The 18539-nt window shown below is 39.8% G+C and overlaps 2 protein-coding genes across 3 annotated transcripts in view; one reads left to right on the forward strand and one right to left on the reverse strand.

Moving 5' to 3' along the window:
- Nucleotides 1-3530: 3530 nt before the first annotated feature.
- Nucleotides 3531-14788, reverse strand: APIP (APAF1 interacting protein). Its single transcript, XM_056492406.1, has 7 exons — nt 14492-14788; nt 12631-12731; nt 9754-9802; nt 8345-8462; nt 7136-7271; nt 4403-4570; nt 3531-3855 (listed from the first exon to the last, which is right to left on the reverse strand). The coding sequence occupies exons 1-7, from the start codon at nt 14534-14536 to the stop codon at nt 3756-3758; spliced, it is 717 nt and encodes a 238-aa protein (XP_056348381.1). The 5' UTR covers nt 14537-14788; the 3' UTR covers nt 3531-3755.
- Nucleotides 14789-15301: 513 nt separating this feature from the next.
- Nucleotides 15302-18539, forward strand: part of PDHX (pyruvate dehydrogenase complex component X) — a 30995-nt gene continuing 27757 nt past the window's right edge. Inside the window, exon 1 of one of the 2 annotated variants that reach the window (XM_056492407.1) lies at nt 15302-15472. In XM_056492407.1, coding sequence (XP_056348382.1) covers nt 15331-15472 — 142 coding nt within the window. In that variant the 5' untranslated portion in view covers nt 15302-15330. The other variant, XM_056492408.1, reaches the window with a different exon arrangement.

The raw sequence follows: 18539 nt of genomic DNA on the forward strand, positions 1-18539 counted from the left end.
GCAAGAATAGGAGCTGAAATGCAAGAGCTCTCTGAGCACTTGGGGAAACAGTAATCATTTCACACAGTTATGAAGCCACCAGAGTTGTGAAGGCAATACTTTCTTTGATGAGAAGACATGAGAAGGGTGCATTTTACTCATTTCCAAATCACTGAATGGGACTCTCTCTGAGCATCTAAGAATCCTGTATGAAAGAACTTAACTACTGCTGTAGAAATGTGATGATTTACACATTTTAGAAAGGCTACAGAGTGTCAAATTGTGGCTGCATGAGAAAGTGAATATTGTAACTAGCACAATGCCAGAGGAATATATTTGGTAAAAAATACCTTTCTTTCTGAGTGTTCTTTTATGGTTTGTCATTATATATGCAAAGCCAAAACCATCAAATGTAAAATGTTCTTTATCCTTCCAAAACATCATTATCATGGAATGATACCATTATCAGCTATTTTGAAATCATTATCAGAATACTACACAAAATTATTTTTTGCAAAAATCAGGCGGTTTAAAGAATTAAAGGCCACAATGAATAGATGGCAACTAGATTTCAAGACTAATTGGATTGTCACATGAAGAATATTTTTATTATTACATCCACAGGGAAGCAGAGCTAAGAGAATTACAGTCTGCTTTCCCTTCAGGTCAGTTGCACCTCTCAAGTCTTGAACACACTTCAGAGATATTTTATGCTTAACTGAAGCAGCCTGTCCAAAGTCACTCTCTGATCTAAAAAACAGCATTTTCACACAAGCTCTCACTGCAATCCACATACACTCAGAAGATGTGGAATCACTGCAAAGTATTTGCCACTGACAAACAAATGTCTAATAATGAAAAAATATATCAATAAACATATAGCCAACAACCTGCAGTTACTTAGTGATAATCATTATTTCACAATAACCAAGGTTATTTAACCCTGAGGGTTAAAGGTTGCAGGTACAGAGCTATGCACAAGAGGGAAGGGCAAACATGCCTAAGCACCCAAAACACTGACCTTAATTGTCATCCCCAGGAAAAGGGGGAAGTGGTGTCTGCAATCCCTGACATCTGCCATCTCTGGCATCAGCCATCTCCTCGTTCTCTGGACCCACCTTTGATTTGATTCAATGTTTTTACCAGTGGCTTAGTAGGAAATGATTGAAACACTTTTCTTCTCCACTCCCACAATGGTTTTATTTGAGGTTGAAGAGTTAATTCACCTCATGGAAGCTCAAAGAAAGTGCCAGAGATGATGGAAGGGGAATTGGTGGGAATGCATGGCCCCTAGCAGAAAACAGGGTCAGCTGGCACTCAGCCTGTCTCAGCTCACCCTCGGGACTGAGGTCTCAGTACTCAATCAGAAACTTGGTCAGTCGAGGCTGATGCCACCAGGGGGGCATTCCAGGAGATTTTGAAAGAAGACATTAAGTGCCATAATTATGTGAGACTGTATTTAAATGAGCAGTTTGATTAGATCTACCTTGGGGGGGCTTAGCAGAGGTCATAAAAAGCTGCTATCCAAAGTGAAGGAATTTAAAGATGTAAGACCCAGAACAGTCTCTCAGTAACAACTACAAAATACATGCTATAAAATTTCCTGTCATTATAATGACAAATAGGAGAACTTAAAAATACATATGCTACGGGCTTAATTTTAAAAAAGAAAAAAAAATTCCATAAACACAAACATGATATGAAGGAATCAAAAGTTCAAACAATGCTTTAAACTTTATTAACTTCTAATTAAGGGGTTGGCCTCAATTTTTTTCCCAAAGCATAAAAGCTACAATAACTTTCAGAAATGGAGACTTATTTAAAGTTTAATGATGTAGCATTAGAGCAGGATCAGCAAATGCAGGTTGTTGAAATATGAATTTTTAAGGCACAAAACAAAAATGTGACATTAGTTCTCCAAAGTTTTTCAAAGTATTTTTGCATCTGAATTTTCATTCCTCCTACTGTGGCATTCACTAGGATTTGTAAATTGCAATGATTGTTCACTAGTTGGGTTTTTAAACTCTCCTTTTCTTCTTGGGTGCATTTAACAGTTAAAAGTTCCTGCTGGGATTTGTCAATCAGCTGAGGATCAGCACCCCCTTCTGGCTTCACCAGTGTGGGGTGGAAGCTGGATCTGCCACCATCGTGTAAGAAACCTTTACAGGAGCAACAAAGTAAAAGCAAAAATATTCTAAAACTTGCCATAATAAATAGGCAAAGGAATATCAATGCTGGGGGCATTTCCCATGGAAAAGGGCCACTGTTAGTGTCTAGGGCCTTGGGTGTGGGCCTGGGCTCCTGCATGCTAAAATTCGGAACAGTGCAGGACTTCTCCCAGGTCAAAGCTGTCACCACCGTGAACGCTGGCTGCCCTTGGAGTGCCAAACGCCTCCTCCATTCCGATATCAGGAAAATGGGGGGAGCTTTGCTTCCCATGGACACCTGCGGCAGTCACGTGGCTGTGGAGCCATGTGACACCCCCAGCAGTCATGTGGCCTGGGGGCAGGGTCACATGACACCCCCAGCAGTCATGTGCCTGGGGGCTGGAGCCACGTGACACCCCCAGCAGTCATGTGGCCTGGGGGCAGGGTCACATGACACCCAGGGCAGTCACATATCCCAGGATGCTGGGTCACATGACACCCCAGCAGTCAGGTGTCCCAGGATGCTGGGTCACATGACACCCCAGCAGTCAGGTGTCCCAGGAGGCAGGGCCGTGTGCCATGTTGCCAAGGGGGCTGGGAGTGACTCTGGAATGGCTGATGGGCCGTGCAGAGCCCTGTGCAGGTGCAGCAGCCCTGTGCAGGTGCAGCAGCCAGCGTGTGTTCATCGCTGCAGGCAGTGGCAGCCCATAAATACCTGCTGTGGCAAGGCTTGCTGACAGCAACCCTCCTGTCCCTCTGCGTCCTCCTCTGGGGGGGCATAAAGGCTGAGGAGCCAAGTCCCTGCCTGTTGTGGGCTCATGTTGCCTGAGCAAGCATTAGCTTATCCTGTTGAACTGCACCACTGCTTTGGCCATGAAATTCCTTTATAATCTCAGTACTGGTACCTTCAAACTTGTATTTTCCAACTCTGAAATGCTATACTACCACTGCTGTACATAACTTACGTGAGAATTGTTTCAGTTCAGGTAAAGTACACCCTGATCATGTTAACTATGGGCTTTAACTTCAAGAATTTCTTATGAAAACTGTCAAAACTCATCGTTGCTACAGTAGAAAGTCAATGTGATTTCCTGCATGAGGTAAACAGGTGACTTACCAGTGAAACTCAAACCAACAAAGTCTGTTGAAGGAAAATACCTAGCGCCCTAAAACCCCCAGCCAACCCACCATATAACAAGTAATATCACTGAGATGGTCTGAAATCATATCTGATCCTGCAAGCAGAACAAATGTGGGTGTTCAGACATCTCTGTACAGATCAGTTCCCTAAGCTCTGGCCTTTTTAGTCCATTGGCTTTTCTGGTGATGCTTGATATTGTTTTGTTTTAAAAAGAAATCACACTCCATGCTGTACATTGGTACTAAATACGCAGTGGACATATCTAGCTATTAATACATATATTTTTTATTGCATTGTGTAGAAAAGGAGCACTATTTCAGGCATAGATACCACTGCAGTGGTAATGGAGCAGACTGGGAGAGATGAGCAATACAGAAGTTTCCTGAGTGTGAAAGAAGACTGAAGTGATGGTGTCATCTGTAGTCTCTCCCTCCAAACAGATCATCCTTACAGATGAATTCACACCTGAGTATAAATGTTGTTGACATTTACAAGATCCCATTTTCTCCCACTGGATGTTTTGAAGGATCTAGCCCATGCTGCTTCATTTGCACTGCGATATCAAACAAGTAGTCATAACATTCACACCTAAAATAAATAGGGAAAAAAATGCAATGTAAGTAAAGCTCAAGTCTTACCATGTTTTATGAAAATCAGTATTTTCCTTCCTTAAGATTTTATCACCAAGATGACAGTCTGACTGGACAGCTCAACTATTGTTTATTTCCAGTGTTGCGGAATAGAAAGTGCCATTTTGCTACATAGTATTGATTTGCTGCATTTCTATCAGCAGATGAGGTAAATTCCAAAAATGGCATTAGGTAGGGCTTACAACTAGTGCTGGCAGGTGTCATATAAAAGCAGAGATAGCCCACATGTTCCCATATGAGGAAGGACTTGTTGACTTGTCTGAAAGTAAAATGTTGGCAACCCTGCCAGACAGCATTGATATGAAAGGAAAATCAAGCAATGGAATCATGGATGAATCCATAGATGAATCCATTCCCAGAAGTTCCCTATACATGCAGTGAGGCCTTAATATTTTGAATCATAGTCCATGGGCTTGAAATATACAAAGCACCAAGTTCATTAAGATCCTGAGGCAAGAGACAGCATATTCCTGAATTGTACTCACATGGTTTTGGCTTTTTCCCATGTCTCTCCCCATACATAAACACCATGACGTCTGACCAAGACAGCACAAGAGTCTGGGTATTTTTCCATTGCACGTGCCATTCTCTCCTTGAGATCCTTCTCTTCTGGTGTATTCTCAATAATAGGAACCACCAGTGTATCATGATACCTATAAAAAAAAAAGCCATGTTCATGTATTTAAAAAATCCCTGTGCTTGGATGTATGAAGCTTATGCCTAAAAAAGAGATTATCCTCTGTCTGTGTAAAATGTGAAATTCTCAGCACTAGATTTCATGCTCTTCTCTTGTGAGTCATGCTGTAGCATAGGAATTCTCAGGAACACGTCTCACTCCCAAACACGTACTACACTGGCAATACCTGAGCTACACTTGAGGCACAAAAAAACCCCAGCACTTTAATCTATTAGGTGTAGCTGTTTATTGCCATATCACTTTGTAGTTGAGTCCCTCTACAACTTTTTAAAACTTTTCATCCTGTACTGGCATCATCTACAAGCTTTACCTCAGACTAAATTATTTAAAAGAATCATATCATGAAGAAGGAAATGAAGCTGTTTGCTGGAGAGCAGAGAAAAAAATTAATTTAGGTAGTCCAAAAAGCCCCTGGAAGATTGTCCTGCTAAGGCATATAAATAGAAGGTAGAGTCAACATATGAAAAATAAATTCTCTGTGATGGAGTCATTGGTGGGCTACATGTGATCTTAAGAGAGCCTGAGAACCCCAGTTCCAAAGACAAGATGATGCACGTTACTCAGTGGAACTTGCCTAAGAGTTTCTTCTGAAGGAGGACTGGGATATTTGGCATTGTGTGAACCTTAATTAACACTAGCAGAAACTTGTTTAAATAGTTTTAATAAGTCCCCAGTTCAGGTTCAGATTTATCATTGAGATCACATAGATATTTCATGAGTGGATACTAGTAGTACTTTCTTTTGTAAAACACAAAAAGCAAGCAATGGTAAAAAAACCCGACACCAACAGCTTGTATTTTAAATGAAATATTCACAAGATAAAGTCTCATCCCTTATGGCTCTCAATGCTGATGTTTCACAAGGAAGGCTATAAAAATAGTGAATGAAGAAAATGAAGTGGCATTTGAAGCTTTACTTTCACTCTTATAAATTCTGATCACTAAAATTACACTTGGAGTGTTTGTTACTAATGAGGTCAAATGAGTTAATGGATTGGCTTCCTAGGTTCTGCTTGCTGCTTGAGTTTGGAAGCTGCTATAAATACCATAACTGATTCCTAACCAGGACCCTAAGCTTTCTATCAAGAACTAACATCTAAAAAATGTCAAGAAGACGCTGAATGAGCTAAATATTTGTTATCTTTTCTTTTTAATTGAAATGTAAGTAGCCTACATTTAGTCAAACCTTGATGTAAAATACTTTGTGATAGTCACTTTCAAAGCTGTTTACTACTGATCTAATTCTCCTTCTATGAAAATCAAAGGTAAAACTAGTCTGGGATCATTGGAGTCATATTTAGGCCAATATATACTTCTGATTATTCTATCCGTAGCACTTTCCTGGACAGCTTCCAAAAAAGATTTAAGTAACTAGAAACAACATTAAATCCTTTTTTTGAAAAGTCCCATATTGTACTTTGAATCCAAGGTCCCATTTTCCTTTTGCATTCAATGGGGAGACTTGTGTGAGGCAAGCCAGTGGAATCAGTCTAGTATGGATGAATATGTGCTTATGAGCCATATTCATCCTGGAGCTTTGATTTCTTGAGGTTTTCTGGTAAATTAACAGAATGACACAAGAAAACTTGGAGGTATGGAACCCAATGAATACAATGTTTCCTGACTAACATTTAGGAGCGCTTGAATGTTCAAAATGCATATATAAAAAAATTGTTGTGGATTTTTTTAAAAATAGTGCTGCTAGACAATTCAATACAATTCAATTTTACCACATTAAAAATGTACATGCTAATGGTGACAAGAAAGTGAAGCTGGCAAGTTAACCAAAATGGAATAAAATATGCCTGGGCGTAAAATCACATATGGCTTGCTCCCTTGCCAAAGGGCAATAGTTAGATACAAAAATTAACATCAAAAAGTGGAAAGAATTTAGCATTTCAATTTCTCATCTCCTTGTCACATGCTATATAAATGTTTGCAGATCCTAATTCAACACTCTGTGGGTGGAGACCTCAAAACAAGCCATCACACATAATTTGGAATAACTCAGCACTTACCTCAGAGCTCATCTTTGAAAAGTAATAACATTATCTTTAATGAGCTGTTTATTCTGAATTTTCTTTCAAACTCTGTCAAGTAAATCTGAAATCCTCTATTCTCTTAACATGCCCCAAACTAGCACAGGCAGTGATATGTGAAGTCCACCCAAATGTAGTTTGTACATGCTATCAATCCAACCTGGTGTTGGCTGGCTCCAATTCCAGCTGAATGTTGCACAGATGTGGTAACATCTCAGGATGTAGCTCTTTATTTGGCTTCTTCCTGTAGCTCAACAGACCACAGCAGCCTTGGCATTACAAGATTTTATCTCAGATCTCTTCCACAGGCTTCAGATCTTACAGAAAGCAGTGGTGACTCATTCATTCCAGAAGTCTTTTTACTTCTTATTTCTAATACTAATATTATACACTTTCAAGTATATAACTCAAATGACTTGTATTTAAATTGCTGAAAACAAATGATCAAATATCATGCCTCTTTCCCTAAATATAAAGAAGTACCTGTAATAGCCTCCTGAAGTACATTTCTGGATTCCTTTTATCATCTCCTGATGGGTAATAGAGAACTCACTCCCTGGGTAAAGAAGGGTAGCCATAACAGCAGCCTTGGAATGTGTATGGATCACTGCACCTGCCCCTAAGAATAGAAAAAGAAAATTTAGAATTAATTTTAAAATGTCTCTATTAAGAAAATTTTATTCACATACTTGATTAATTTCCTTTGATTAGGCATCTTAGCAAATGGTGATCTGCTGTATGACAGGAAAAAATATACAGCAACCTAAATGAAGGCATGAGGCAATTACTCACATATAAGGGATAATTATGGATTGTTTTAGGACACTTGTGTTAACTCTTAGTGACAAATTCCAGGAGAGTCACTACTTGTACAAATTCAAGCAGAAACACTACTTGTACATTTCTTTACATACAGCAATGACTGAGACACTCTAAATTTTATCAGAGTTCTGAGATTATAAAGAATTTCTTAACTTATTTGTGAAATGAAAGTTTAAAGCCTTTTACTTTCTTTTTGTGTTTTCTTCAATTATCTTCTGATTCTCTGAAAAAACATTCATTATCTTACTGTGTCATGATAGAAAGACAGGTAGACAGTAATTATAATCTTCTTATAAAGATGCAACGTTGCTATTCCTTGAGTACACACGTAAGATGCTTGTGCAGGAAGAGCAGAAGAGACTCCCTAAATCCCTTCTAAAATAATAGATGTAAATTTTACACATCAAAAGCTCTCTATTACCTGCAAAATTACCTGATTACCTGTCTACCTGCAAAAGAAGTGTTTCATAATGTTTTCACCTATTCCTAATTTATAACTGTTAATCTCAGCCAATGGATGCAAAAGGATTTAAACAGTAATAGCTGAAAATTAGCAAAACCACTGATATAAAACTGCTGTAATCCTGGGCTTCCCCTGCAACCTACCAATATTCTGCACTAAAAATCAGTGCTGAAAAGATGAACACAGGCAGAACTACAAGAGAAGATTAAATTGCAAGTGATACTGAGAGGGTCTTACTATGGATTATATCCCACTGTACATATATCTTTGCAAATCAATTTATTTTATGGTTTCATGTTTATTTCATGGTAATTCTATGTAAAAGTAATATGGTATTGAATAGAAATTTTGTAGATGTACATATACAGTGTTTCAGTCACTGCTAAACTGCTAACATTGCTACATACCTCTCATGGTGTAGGCATTCATAAAAAGAGGTGTGCACTGACTTTTCTTCAGTTTCTTGTGCAGTGGAGGACCACTGATGTCCTGTTCATTCATGTCACAAACAAACATATCTTCTGGCTGTAAGAAAGGAGAAATTATTTTGATCTGTGACAGTTTTGTTTGATATTTGACCCCAAATAGTTTTGTTTTCCCTCTAGGGAAACAAATATAAACAAACCATGTATTTAATACAGAATGTGATTTTAACTTTGTAAAATAGTTATCACATTTATTCCAGCATCTAATAGTACTTACCAACACTGTGTAATAGAAATTAATATTAGATACTCTTTTTCCTCAGACTCATGCCATACAGGTAGTTGTAAAACTACAATATTCTCAGAAAGGAGATAGTGTAGCTCAGTAACACCACAGATCAAAAGGAAAACTAGCAACTGATTCAAAATAAGAAATGCAGATGTACTTTCCTCCCCTACTTAAAAGAGCCAACAAACTACATGAGTTAAACTTAGAAATAATACATTTAACTTGTAGAATTAGTTCTTTTTAAACTTTGTTTTTAGTAGCTTTACATAAATATTACTTTTGCATCAATTAGCTATTCACAATAGAAAAAAAGAATTGTTCAGGACAGTAAAAAAATTTAATGTTATTTTAAAAATCAGCAGAAAACACAATTGCAGGAGATTTCCTCACTGACTGTGCTTAATCCTCTGTTACTGCAAGCAAAGACCAGACCATTGTGGTTACCTTACATACCTTTGCCTGCCTTACTTCTCCACATCACTGGCTCTGAGACCCCACGTTTCTATCAGTGAAGAAATTCCTTTCTCTCCTCACCATATTTATCCTCAGATTTATGAGATGACAAATCCTTGCCATGCATTACTCTATCTAGAGGAGTTCTATATGGTCATAAAAGAGGTATTTTACATTTTGGGGCTTTTTGGAAAGCAGACAGATAGACAAGGTCACCTTTTCAAGGGGAAAGCCCAGTTATTTACTGAGAATATCAAGACAAATATTTGCAATCACTCAAACGAAAATAAACAGTGATGAGGTGTTAATGTCTATTTACGGGTAACTTGAAACTGTAGCCAGACAGGTAAAGCCAACCAAGTCTGACAAAGAATAAAGCTGGACCAGAGTAATGCTCCACTCTCACACCGATTTGTGTTAATTTAAAGCAAGGAGAAATCAAGACTAGTCTACACTGGCCACTGAAACACATACTGGCTTTCTATGACAGTGGAGTACTGGGAGAAATCATCAGTTGTTTCAGTAATCAGCAGCAGTCAACAGCATAACAAGTTTGTGACTTCACATAAGGAAAAATTAAACTCTAAACAAAGGCACTTTCATCTGTCTCAGGATGAGCTCTGAGGTAGGTAAAAGTAGTTTAACACACCTGTATTCTCTCCTTTTGGACTCCTGAAGGAGCGATGTAGATTTCATCCCTAAGAACAGATGAGAAAAGTCAGTAAACAGCTGAGCAATGACTGTTCCACTGTACAGGCATTTGAGCTCTTGAGCCACTGAAAAGGCAATAGCAAATCTAGACCCTCAGAATTTAAAAACTTTCTTGCTCATTCCATACAGTGATAAGTAGATAGTTTTCAAAATAGAAACAAATTGTACAAAGTACATAAAATCTCTAACTTGCAGGTGTACAAAACTGTGCCTTCAACCTTACAAGTATCTAAAAACACACGTAATTAGTGCAGCCTTATTTTTCCAACAAGGAAAAACAGCCTCTGCCTGCAGGAACTCAAACTCAAATTTCTACATTCAGAATAAAAATTAAATGAGAAATTGCAAGCAGATATTGATCTGTGACAAGGCAGGTGACAAAACCATTACATAAAAATCCATAAACTATCTATAAACAGTAATAATTATCTGCAACATTCAACATAGTAAATACTTATTTTTTTAACTGTGCAGGTTAGGTTTCTAGTGCAGTTCCATGTTTGTGTTGATAAAGAGATAGGACTAATTCAGTGCAATTAAATGACTGAAATTTAAGTAGAAGTGCATCACTTCTTGCAAGGTCTACATGAACAAAAACTGCAAAAATGATTGAAACAAAAATTATTTCAAGATGGTACTGCATTATTCTCATTATTAGCACAAAACCCCCAACTATATTCTCTCTCTGAATTGCAATCACTATTTGGGTTCAGCAGTCACGTACTAAATTCAGGAGCACAGAGACATCTAGTGAATAATTAGTCAAGTTACAGATAGATTTCCTATGGACCATGGGATGTTTGTAGTTCTGGACAAGAGTACTGGAGCCTGGTGAAGGGTCTGGAGCACAAGTCCTGTGAGGAGCAGCTGAGAGAGCTGGGGGTGTTGAGCCTGGAGAAAGGGAGGCTCAGGGGAGACCTCGTTGTTCTCTACAACTGCCTGAAAGGAGGGTGGAGCAAGGTGAGGCTGGTGCCTCCTCCCAGGTAACCAGAAACAGCACAAGAGGAAATTATGTGAATTTGCATCAGGGGAAGTTTAAATTGGATATTAGGAAAAATTTCTTCACTGAAAGGGTTACCAAGCATTGAAATGGGCTGCCCAGGAAAGCAGTTGTCTCATCATCTCTGGAAGACATTTGGCATGGTGCTTAAAAATGTGTTTTAGTGGAGAACTTGGCAGTGGTAGGTTTATGGTGGACACTTGATGATGCTAAGCATTTTCACCAACCTAAACAATTCTGTGATTTTAATTCTTCCAAAAATAAAACTCTTAAGATTATGTACTTTTCAAAGTGATGTCTGTGAAGCACAGAAAAATGTGGCTTTATATTTGTAATTTTTGACATTCATGAATTAACACTGCTGGCATTGCATTAATTTCGTCTTGATTCATTTGCATGAGCAAGATAAGAAATCAAGTGGTAAATTCAGTTACTTATGACACAATTTTTCTTAAATCAGATTTTTTTCTTTTTTAGGACTTAACCAGAAAGAGAAAATCTGATGACGAAGTCTTCAAACACAAGATACTTCACAAAGAACTCTACATCCATTTTTATATGCTATGCCAAGTCCACATTGGCTTTTTTTTCCTTTGATAGCTGATATGAACATCACAGTGAGCAAGGCTGATTAAGATTAGCTGGTAAAAACAGTTGCTATATTTGAATCAAATTTCAGCTGTTCTGTTACATTTTCCTTTCTAACAATGCCAGGTAAACAAGCTATAGAACTACTAAGGAAAACCATGATAGTGCATTCTCTGATAATGCCATTTGTCTTGCCAAAACCAACAGGAGTTGCACTGGAATGACAAAGAAAATAGGTTACATTTAACTACTGATGACAAATTTGTGCAAGAAAGATCTTCCCACAACTTTAAAAACAAGAATTTACTCTCTTTCCATTCATCTCATTATTATTACTGTTTGCTTGCAAAATCAAGCAGGGAGGTGAGATGACCTGCACAAAGTCCAAACAGCACAAGTATGAACATTTAGGGTCTTTTATTCATACATGCATATATATATAATACACATATTTGAATAGCAATGGCTGATTGTGCATACATGCAAGTGTATACCAGAAAAATGAGAGCTCAGATATTTTCAAGATTGTGCCACAACCTTGTGACTGGGTACAGAACTGCAGGCACTGTGCAAGACTTTTTGCAGACTGAGGACTTATCTTTTTTTCAGTGGCCACTGAGAGGAGCTCTGTTTCCACTAAAAGGATTGGGGATTATGAATAGGCAGGAGACAAGCATATTAAAACACAAAGTGGTGCTTCTTTGTAGGAGATACAGACCAAAAATTGTTGCTGTTACCTGTTGTGCTTTAATTATATGCAAAATATTTGTCTCCTTAGAAATTACCACAGTAGAACAGTAATTTCCTTCTTAGAGGAAATATCTGACCTGCAAAAATGTCCAGGGTGAGACTGATCTTATTTAACCACAGGCATTTGAAAGCCATGTGCCTGATGTAACCCACTCTAAATTCCATAGTCAAAAAAATGAAAAAGGGGAACACATTGTTCTCTAAAGACAATTCATCTACTTTAAACAAAGCTAGGAAAAGGACAGGATAAGGTCACTCTCTGAAGTTGTCCCTCTCCACTGAAGGGTCTGCAATGGTTAATTCACACTATTCACCTCCCTGCTATATGGTTAAATTTGGCATAATGTTCATTTCCCTCTCTAACTTCTTGCTCACTCTCAACTTGCAAACATTTCTCATGGAACTGAAATGCTCTCACCAACTGCTAAACACAGCCAGCCTCTCTCTCACCACATTATTTCATCATTACTTACTTACCCATGTTTCAAGCTGATTCCTCCACCAGTTCCTGTTACCCAGCCTAAACCATAAAACAGTCTACAAAGTTCTGGGATAAGATTCCTTGGATGTAACCCATCCTAAAAAGAAATTAAATAAATAAGTGAAAATCATCAGAAACACCTCAAACCTAAGAATTCAAGCCCTCAAATTGAGCTTAAAGGATTAGTGCTTTCATACTGAAGCAAAATGGTTTAATTTATGCTAATGAACTTCAATTACAAAATAATTGCATGTTTACACAATGCCCTTTATGCTCTGCCATGGACATCACAGCGTGAAACAAACAAAACCCCAAATAAGGGGCATGTCTGACTATCTCTCACAGGAAAGGTCTCATCTAAAATTTATTTGAGTGCAGTGGCCCGTGCATATTACACCAGCAGGATTATGTTATGGGCTATTGCACAAAAAAGGGAAAATAAATGCATCTAACATTATCCATTTTTAAAAGCTTGACTAATAGTTTTCCTATTAAATCAGTTTTTCTGTAGGTTTATTTTGCTTGACTTACAAATTTCAGTAGAACTCTATTAGTCAATATATATTTTTAAACAGCACTCAAAAATACCACAGAAAATAGATGCAAATTATTTTATGAACTCTACATTCCTACATTTTTATAAATCAAAGTTACTTTACATACAGTTTAGTCAGAAGGCAAGTTACATTATTTTAATATTTCTTTAGAAGAAAAAAAATCTTGTAATTTTCCATATTCCATTTTTTATTACAGTAATATCCGTACCTATATATTAACCAAAGGTATTTCCAGTGTCAGAGGGAAAATTTCTACCTACATTATGATAGTAAAACAGCTGCTTTTATGGTGTGCCTTTTTTTATAGGATTAATTTTTTTTATTGCAGCAACTAGAAGCTTTAAAATTTTTTCTAAAATGACAAATGATTAGCTGCTCTACTGGTCATATCAGTCACTAATGCCCATCAAGTAACATTTCCAAGTAAAATATGTTGTTTAGCAGCAAGAATCCATATTAGTGGGGAGTATTTTGTCAACAGAGAACCAAAGCAAAAGCAGCACACAGCAAAAATGATAGCAAGTGGTTACTTGGTGCCAATGCCTTTGTTGAAATGTTTAGAAAGAAGTGCTTTGGAAGAGAAGTACTCCAAGAAGAGGACTTGCAGAACTAAGGGTGGGGAGGCAGCATGGAACAAGAGCACAAGGCAGTGCTCCTGAGGCAGGAGACTGGGAAGGTGAATTACTGGAGGTGGCAGCCTGGGGCATGTTTGGCAACTTCTGGAATCTCCTACTCTAACCTCATCTTTACAACCTCCAATGACAGTGAGTCTCAAGATTTGTTCTCTCTTACCAAAGACCATGGACATGCAGAAGAGGGATTTCCCTTTCACATCTGTGACAATGTTTTTTGCTTTGTTTTGTTCTGTTTATGATGAACTAGATTCTTTCCCTCTCTCCTGACAGGCCACATTATGTAGGCTGCAGATACCTCTCATGTCCCTGCTGTTAGTTCCTGTGGGTTTTGAAGCTTGGGCTGGTCTCTCCAAGTGTCACACAGAAACTGCAGAGGTGTTCTGAGCCTTGTCCAGGTGATGCTTCCACGTGTTCAGTGTTTACTGTTTGATGAAACACAGCACTGCCAGCTCATGTTCTGGCTCTGATGACACATAAAACCCCAAGGACCAATTCAAAAAAACCAAAAGAAAACCAAATCACAGAACAAACCTGAACAACCCCAGTTAACATAAAAAGAGCCATGAGTGCTGTAGATGCAGCCAGACTGACAGCTGGCAACATTCTGGAAACTGTACTATAAAATGTTTACACAGGATCACAGAATAGTTAGGGTTGGGAGAGACCTTTGGAGATAATCCGGTGCGATCCCCCTGCCAAGGGAGGGTCATCTAGAGCAGGTGACAGAGGAAAACCTCCAACTGGGTTTTAATGTTTCCAGAGAGGGAGACTCCACGGCTCCCTTGCTCTGCCAGCCCCAACGTAACGAAGTTTTTCCCCGTGTTGAGGTGGAACTCGTGCTTTAGTTTATGGACACTGCTCCTGGAATGCTGGGCACTGACTCCGCCAGGGTCTTGCTGGCTGAATCTCCTCCTGGCCGCCAGGGCACACTGCCAGCTCACAGTCAATCCAGCACTACTCCCAGGGCCTCCCTACAACTGGCACCTGCAGAGCTGCTGGCTAATTACCGAGGCCCAAGGCCAGCCTCAGCCCCGCGGTGGCGGAGCGCTCTCGGAGCGGTGGCGGGGCCCCGCCGCCCCCCGGCCCCCGTTACCTGCGCCGCGTCCCCGCCGGCGGCCGCCATGGCAAGGCCCGCGCGGGGTCCTTGCTCGGGGGCTTCTCTGGCGGCCGCGCGGGCGCCTGCGGAGCGCCGGGCATGCCGCGGCCGCGGGCACCGACCAGAGCCCCGGCGGGCGGGATGCAGAGGCCGCTGCCCTCCCCGCGGGCCGGGAGCGACAGTGACCGCAGGAGATGCGGCTGCGCCCCGGGGACACCAGCCAGGCTGGGCGCGGGTGTCCGTGAGGCTGCACTTGCCCGAGCATGGGGCGATCGAGGCGGCCAATCCCAGGGCAGGCGGGACACGGGGGCTCGGTGGAGCCGCCCCCGGCGCTGGGGGCGTGCCGGGTGATTTCAGCTCAGGCAGTCAGCAGGGCAGCCCCGGCGCGGTCGGGGGGTGGGGGCCAAGATGGCGGCGTCCCTGTGGCTGAGCGGCGGCGGGGAGCGGCTGCTGCGGCTGCTGCGGGCCGGGCGCTCGGCGCTGGGCGCGGGGCTCTCCCTGCCCGCCCGGCCAGGCTGGAGGCACCTGCACGGCACCCGGGAGCTGCTGGGTGAGTGGCGGGCGGGTGCCCTGCTGTAGGTATGTCTGCGGGGACCTGCGGCGGAGACAGGGTTGACCCTGGCTGCGTGTCCGGCACTCACCCGAGCCCCTCCGCAGCTGGGCAGGGGAGAGAAAATATAGCAGAAGGTTCATGCTTTGAGATAAGGACGGGGAGAGACTACTGGTCACGGGCAGAGCAGACTCGATTTGGAGGTATCGAGTTTGATGCCAGTCAGAATCGAAGCAGGATAATTCGAAGGTGGGAAGAAAAAAAAACAAACCCAAACCACTTTTCCCTCGCCCTGCTCTACCTCCTCCCTTGCGGCTGCTCAGGGAGACGGGAATGGGGTTGCGGTGTTCCCTGTTCCCTGCTGCAGCGCGGGGTCCGTCCCAGCGGGACAGTGCTCCATGGGCTTCTCTCAGTTTGGTCACCACATTTCTGTCCTCTTATTCTCCTGGTAGTGTTTCAAGTAGCTGGAGAACGTGTGTCATGTATCGTTTATGTAGTTCTCTTTGGTTTTTTAATGGAAAATGGAGTTTATTAATTGCACGTCTAGCGTCCTTCCCTACATAAAAGTCAAGGTGTGAGGTTATGACAACACCCTTTCAAGATGTGTATTTCAGGAGTATCAGGCACATCATTTACCCTTCCACGTTTTCCTCTCTCTCTAAGAGATGGTGCAAGAGTTTAGGGATCCTGAAATGAAATGTGATCTTTCCCTACTTGTTCTGTAAGTTACAGCTTGTAAAACATTTCGGCAATGGTCAGGTGCATTGTTATGATATATACCTGAACTCTTTGGGGTTTAAGTGCACTTACAAAAAAGTGAGCTTTCATTAACCTCGTGTGATAAAACTCAGTAGTAGTTCAGAGATAGTTTAATTATTGTGGTTTAGACCTCAACATTCCCTTCTTTCCAGCATGGTTGCCTTTGCTGCTTTTCAGTATGAGAATCTTTTCCTTTGTGAAACCTGCTCTGTGTGATACAGGGAAGTCTATCCGTTTCTTGAAATAAATGTTAATTGTTTCCAAATTTTATTAGGAAAAGCTTGTTTCTTTCTACTTATAATAGTATGCAAATATAGTATAATGCAGGATAAGCTACTCCTAAATTGGCTTTATTATTTAACTCCTTAAATAACTCTTGTCCACAGTCCTCCCAGACAATCTATTGTGTTTTGAGCTAGAGTTAAATTTCTAAATTTGGATATGCAAATGACTAAAATCTTTTAATTCCTTACAGTAAGCTTTAAAATGTTAGGGTGGATAGATCACACCTTTATCTCATTCAGGCTTTTCTCATTTAACCCTTGTAGTGTACTTACAGCTTTTCAAGATGGTGTATTTTAGTGACACCAGTTTTCTGAACTTTATTGTTGTCTCTAAAATTAAAGATGAGAAGTTGTAACTTTTCTGGTAACATACAGCTCATTTGAACATAAAACTCACTCTTGGTTCCTAGTTTGGCAATGTAAATATTAAATTTTATTTTAGCATTACTTTTATTTCTGTGCTTTTCTGTTTCTGAAAAAGCCACTATTTGAAGTATTGGTTCATGTGGGTCTAGATTTTCATGTCACATTAATTTTTTTCTTCTTTCTATGTTTATGGTGCTGATAGAGGAAAAGGTGTTTTGCATAATTAAAACAATTATTTCAGAATTCCTAGTTTGTTGGTCACAGGGAAAGAGAGAAAATAGAATAGAATGAATGGCCTCTTTGTTAGAGATGTGTCAATTTTTCTTTGTTATTAATGTTTCATAATCTTATCACTGGTGTTAAGTTGTGCTACATTTTTTAGTTCTCTACTGACTACAGAGTGTGTGTAGGAAGTTATGAAATATCTCTCTGGTGGGACAGGTTAAATATGCATTGAATGCCTTCATTGTGAGAGAAAGCAGCAGAAATGTTGCCAGATTCAACTTGATGGTTAAAACGTGTCACCAGGAGCAAATTCTCTTGGATACACAGAGAGCTGTTTTTAAAATAGAAGTCTCTTGTTCATGTGAAGTTTGGGTTCTTTTTGAGTCTTCCTCCTTTTATATTCAGATAATTTATGTGTAATAACACAGTTTCTCTTGATAGATGTAAAAATTAGTGAGTGGTGACTGGAAGTTCTGCTTGCTTATGGTTCTAAATTCTAATATGCTCATGAGTTTAGTCTTTGCGATTCTGTGCAAATTGCCAGAACTTTTTGCTGTCCCACAGTTGCAAAGCAGCAATATTTACTTCCCAAGGTGCTTGTAAGGGCAGCCTGTGCAACAGTGCAACTAACTTATATAATGCAATGATTCCTTTTGCTATCCCCTTTTTTAATGGAATGAGGGCAAATAATATTTGGTGAAGGTAATTCTGCATTGTAAGGTTGCTTTTCTTTGAGGAGGCGCATTTAAGGTTGGTTTTTGTATATTTGTGGCTGTTAAATAAAAAGCAACTGAAACAGCTTTGAAGGACTCTTGTTGTGGCTGGTGTTCTTGTGTTCATGCTGAACAAGGCTCTTAATTGCAGCAGCACTCAACTTCTCTGGGCATAAGCATTAAATGGATGCACAACGTCCTGTCTTCAACTTTGTATCCAATTTCATTTATTTAATTGTCCATTTCATGGCTACTTGGTGCTGGGGTTCCTCTTCTAACTTGATGAAAGGACCAGAATGGGTTGTATGTTTTGTGGTAGTTGCTCATAACACTGAAGGGAAAATGTTACGGTGGCACAAATTTGTTGCTCAATTTTGTATTTGTGCCAAAGTATGAAGCATATTCTGGGAAACTGATCAAGTAGCTCTTTTTGGAAGAGAAATGTGAACTACCATGTTCAAAAATTAATTTTTTCCTTATTAAAAATGTGGATTATTTCCACTTTTTAAAGTGAGGGCTGTCCAATAGTTCTCAATAATCCTAGATATTTGTGGGATATGGCTTCAAAATAATTTTTTGACTGTCAGACTTGTCAAATTATACTGATGAAACTGAGAACACTTCTTTCTATAATCTAGATGTATAATGCATCTATAATGTATAATGTTTTCTATTTGCTGTTATTGAAAAATTATTTTTGAGTATGTGTATAGTATAAGA

Source organism: Oenanthe melanoleuca, chromosome 5, assembly GCF_029582105.1.
Source record: "Oenanthe melanoleuca isolate GR-GAL-2019-014 chromosome 5, OMel1.0, whole genome shotgun sequence".
Lineage (NCBI taxonomy): Eukaryota > Metazoa > Chordata > Aves > Passeriformes > Muscicapidae > Oenanthe > Oenanthe melanoleuca.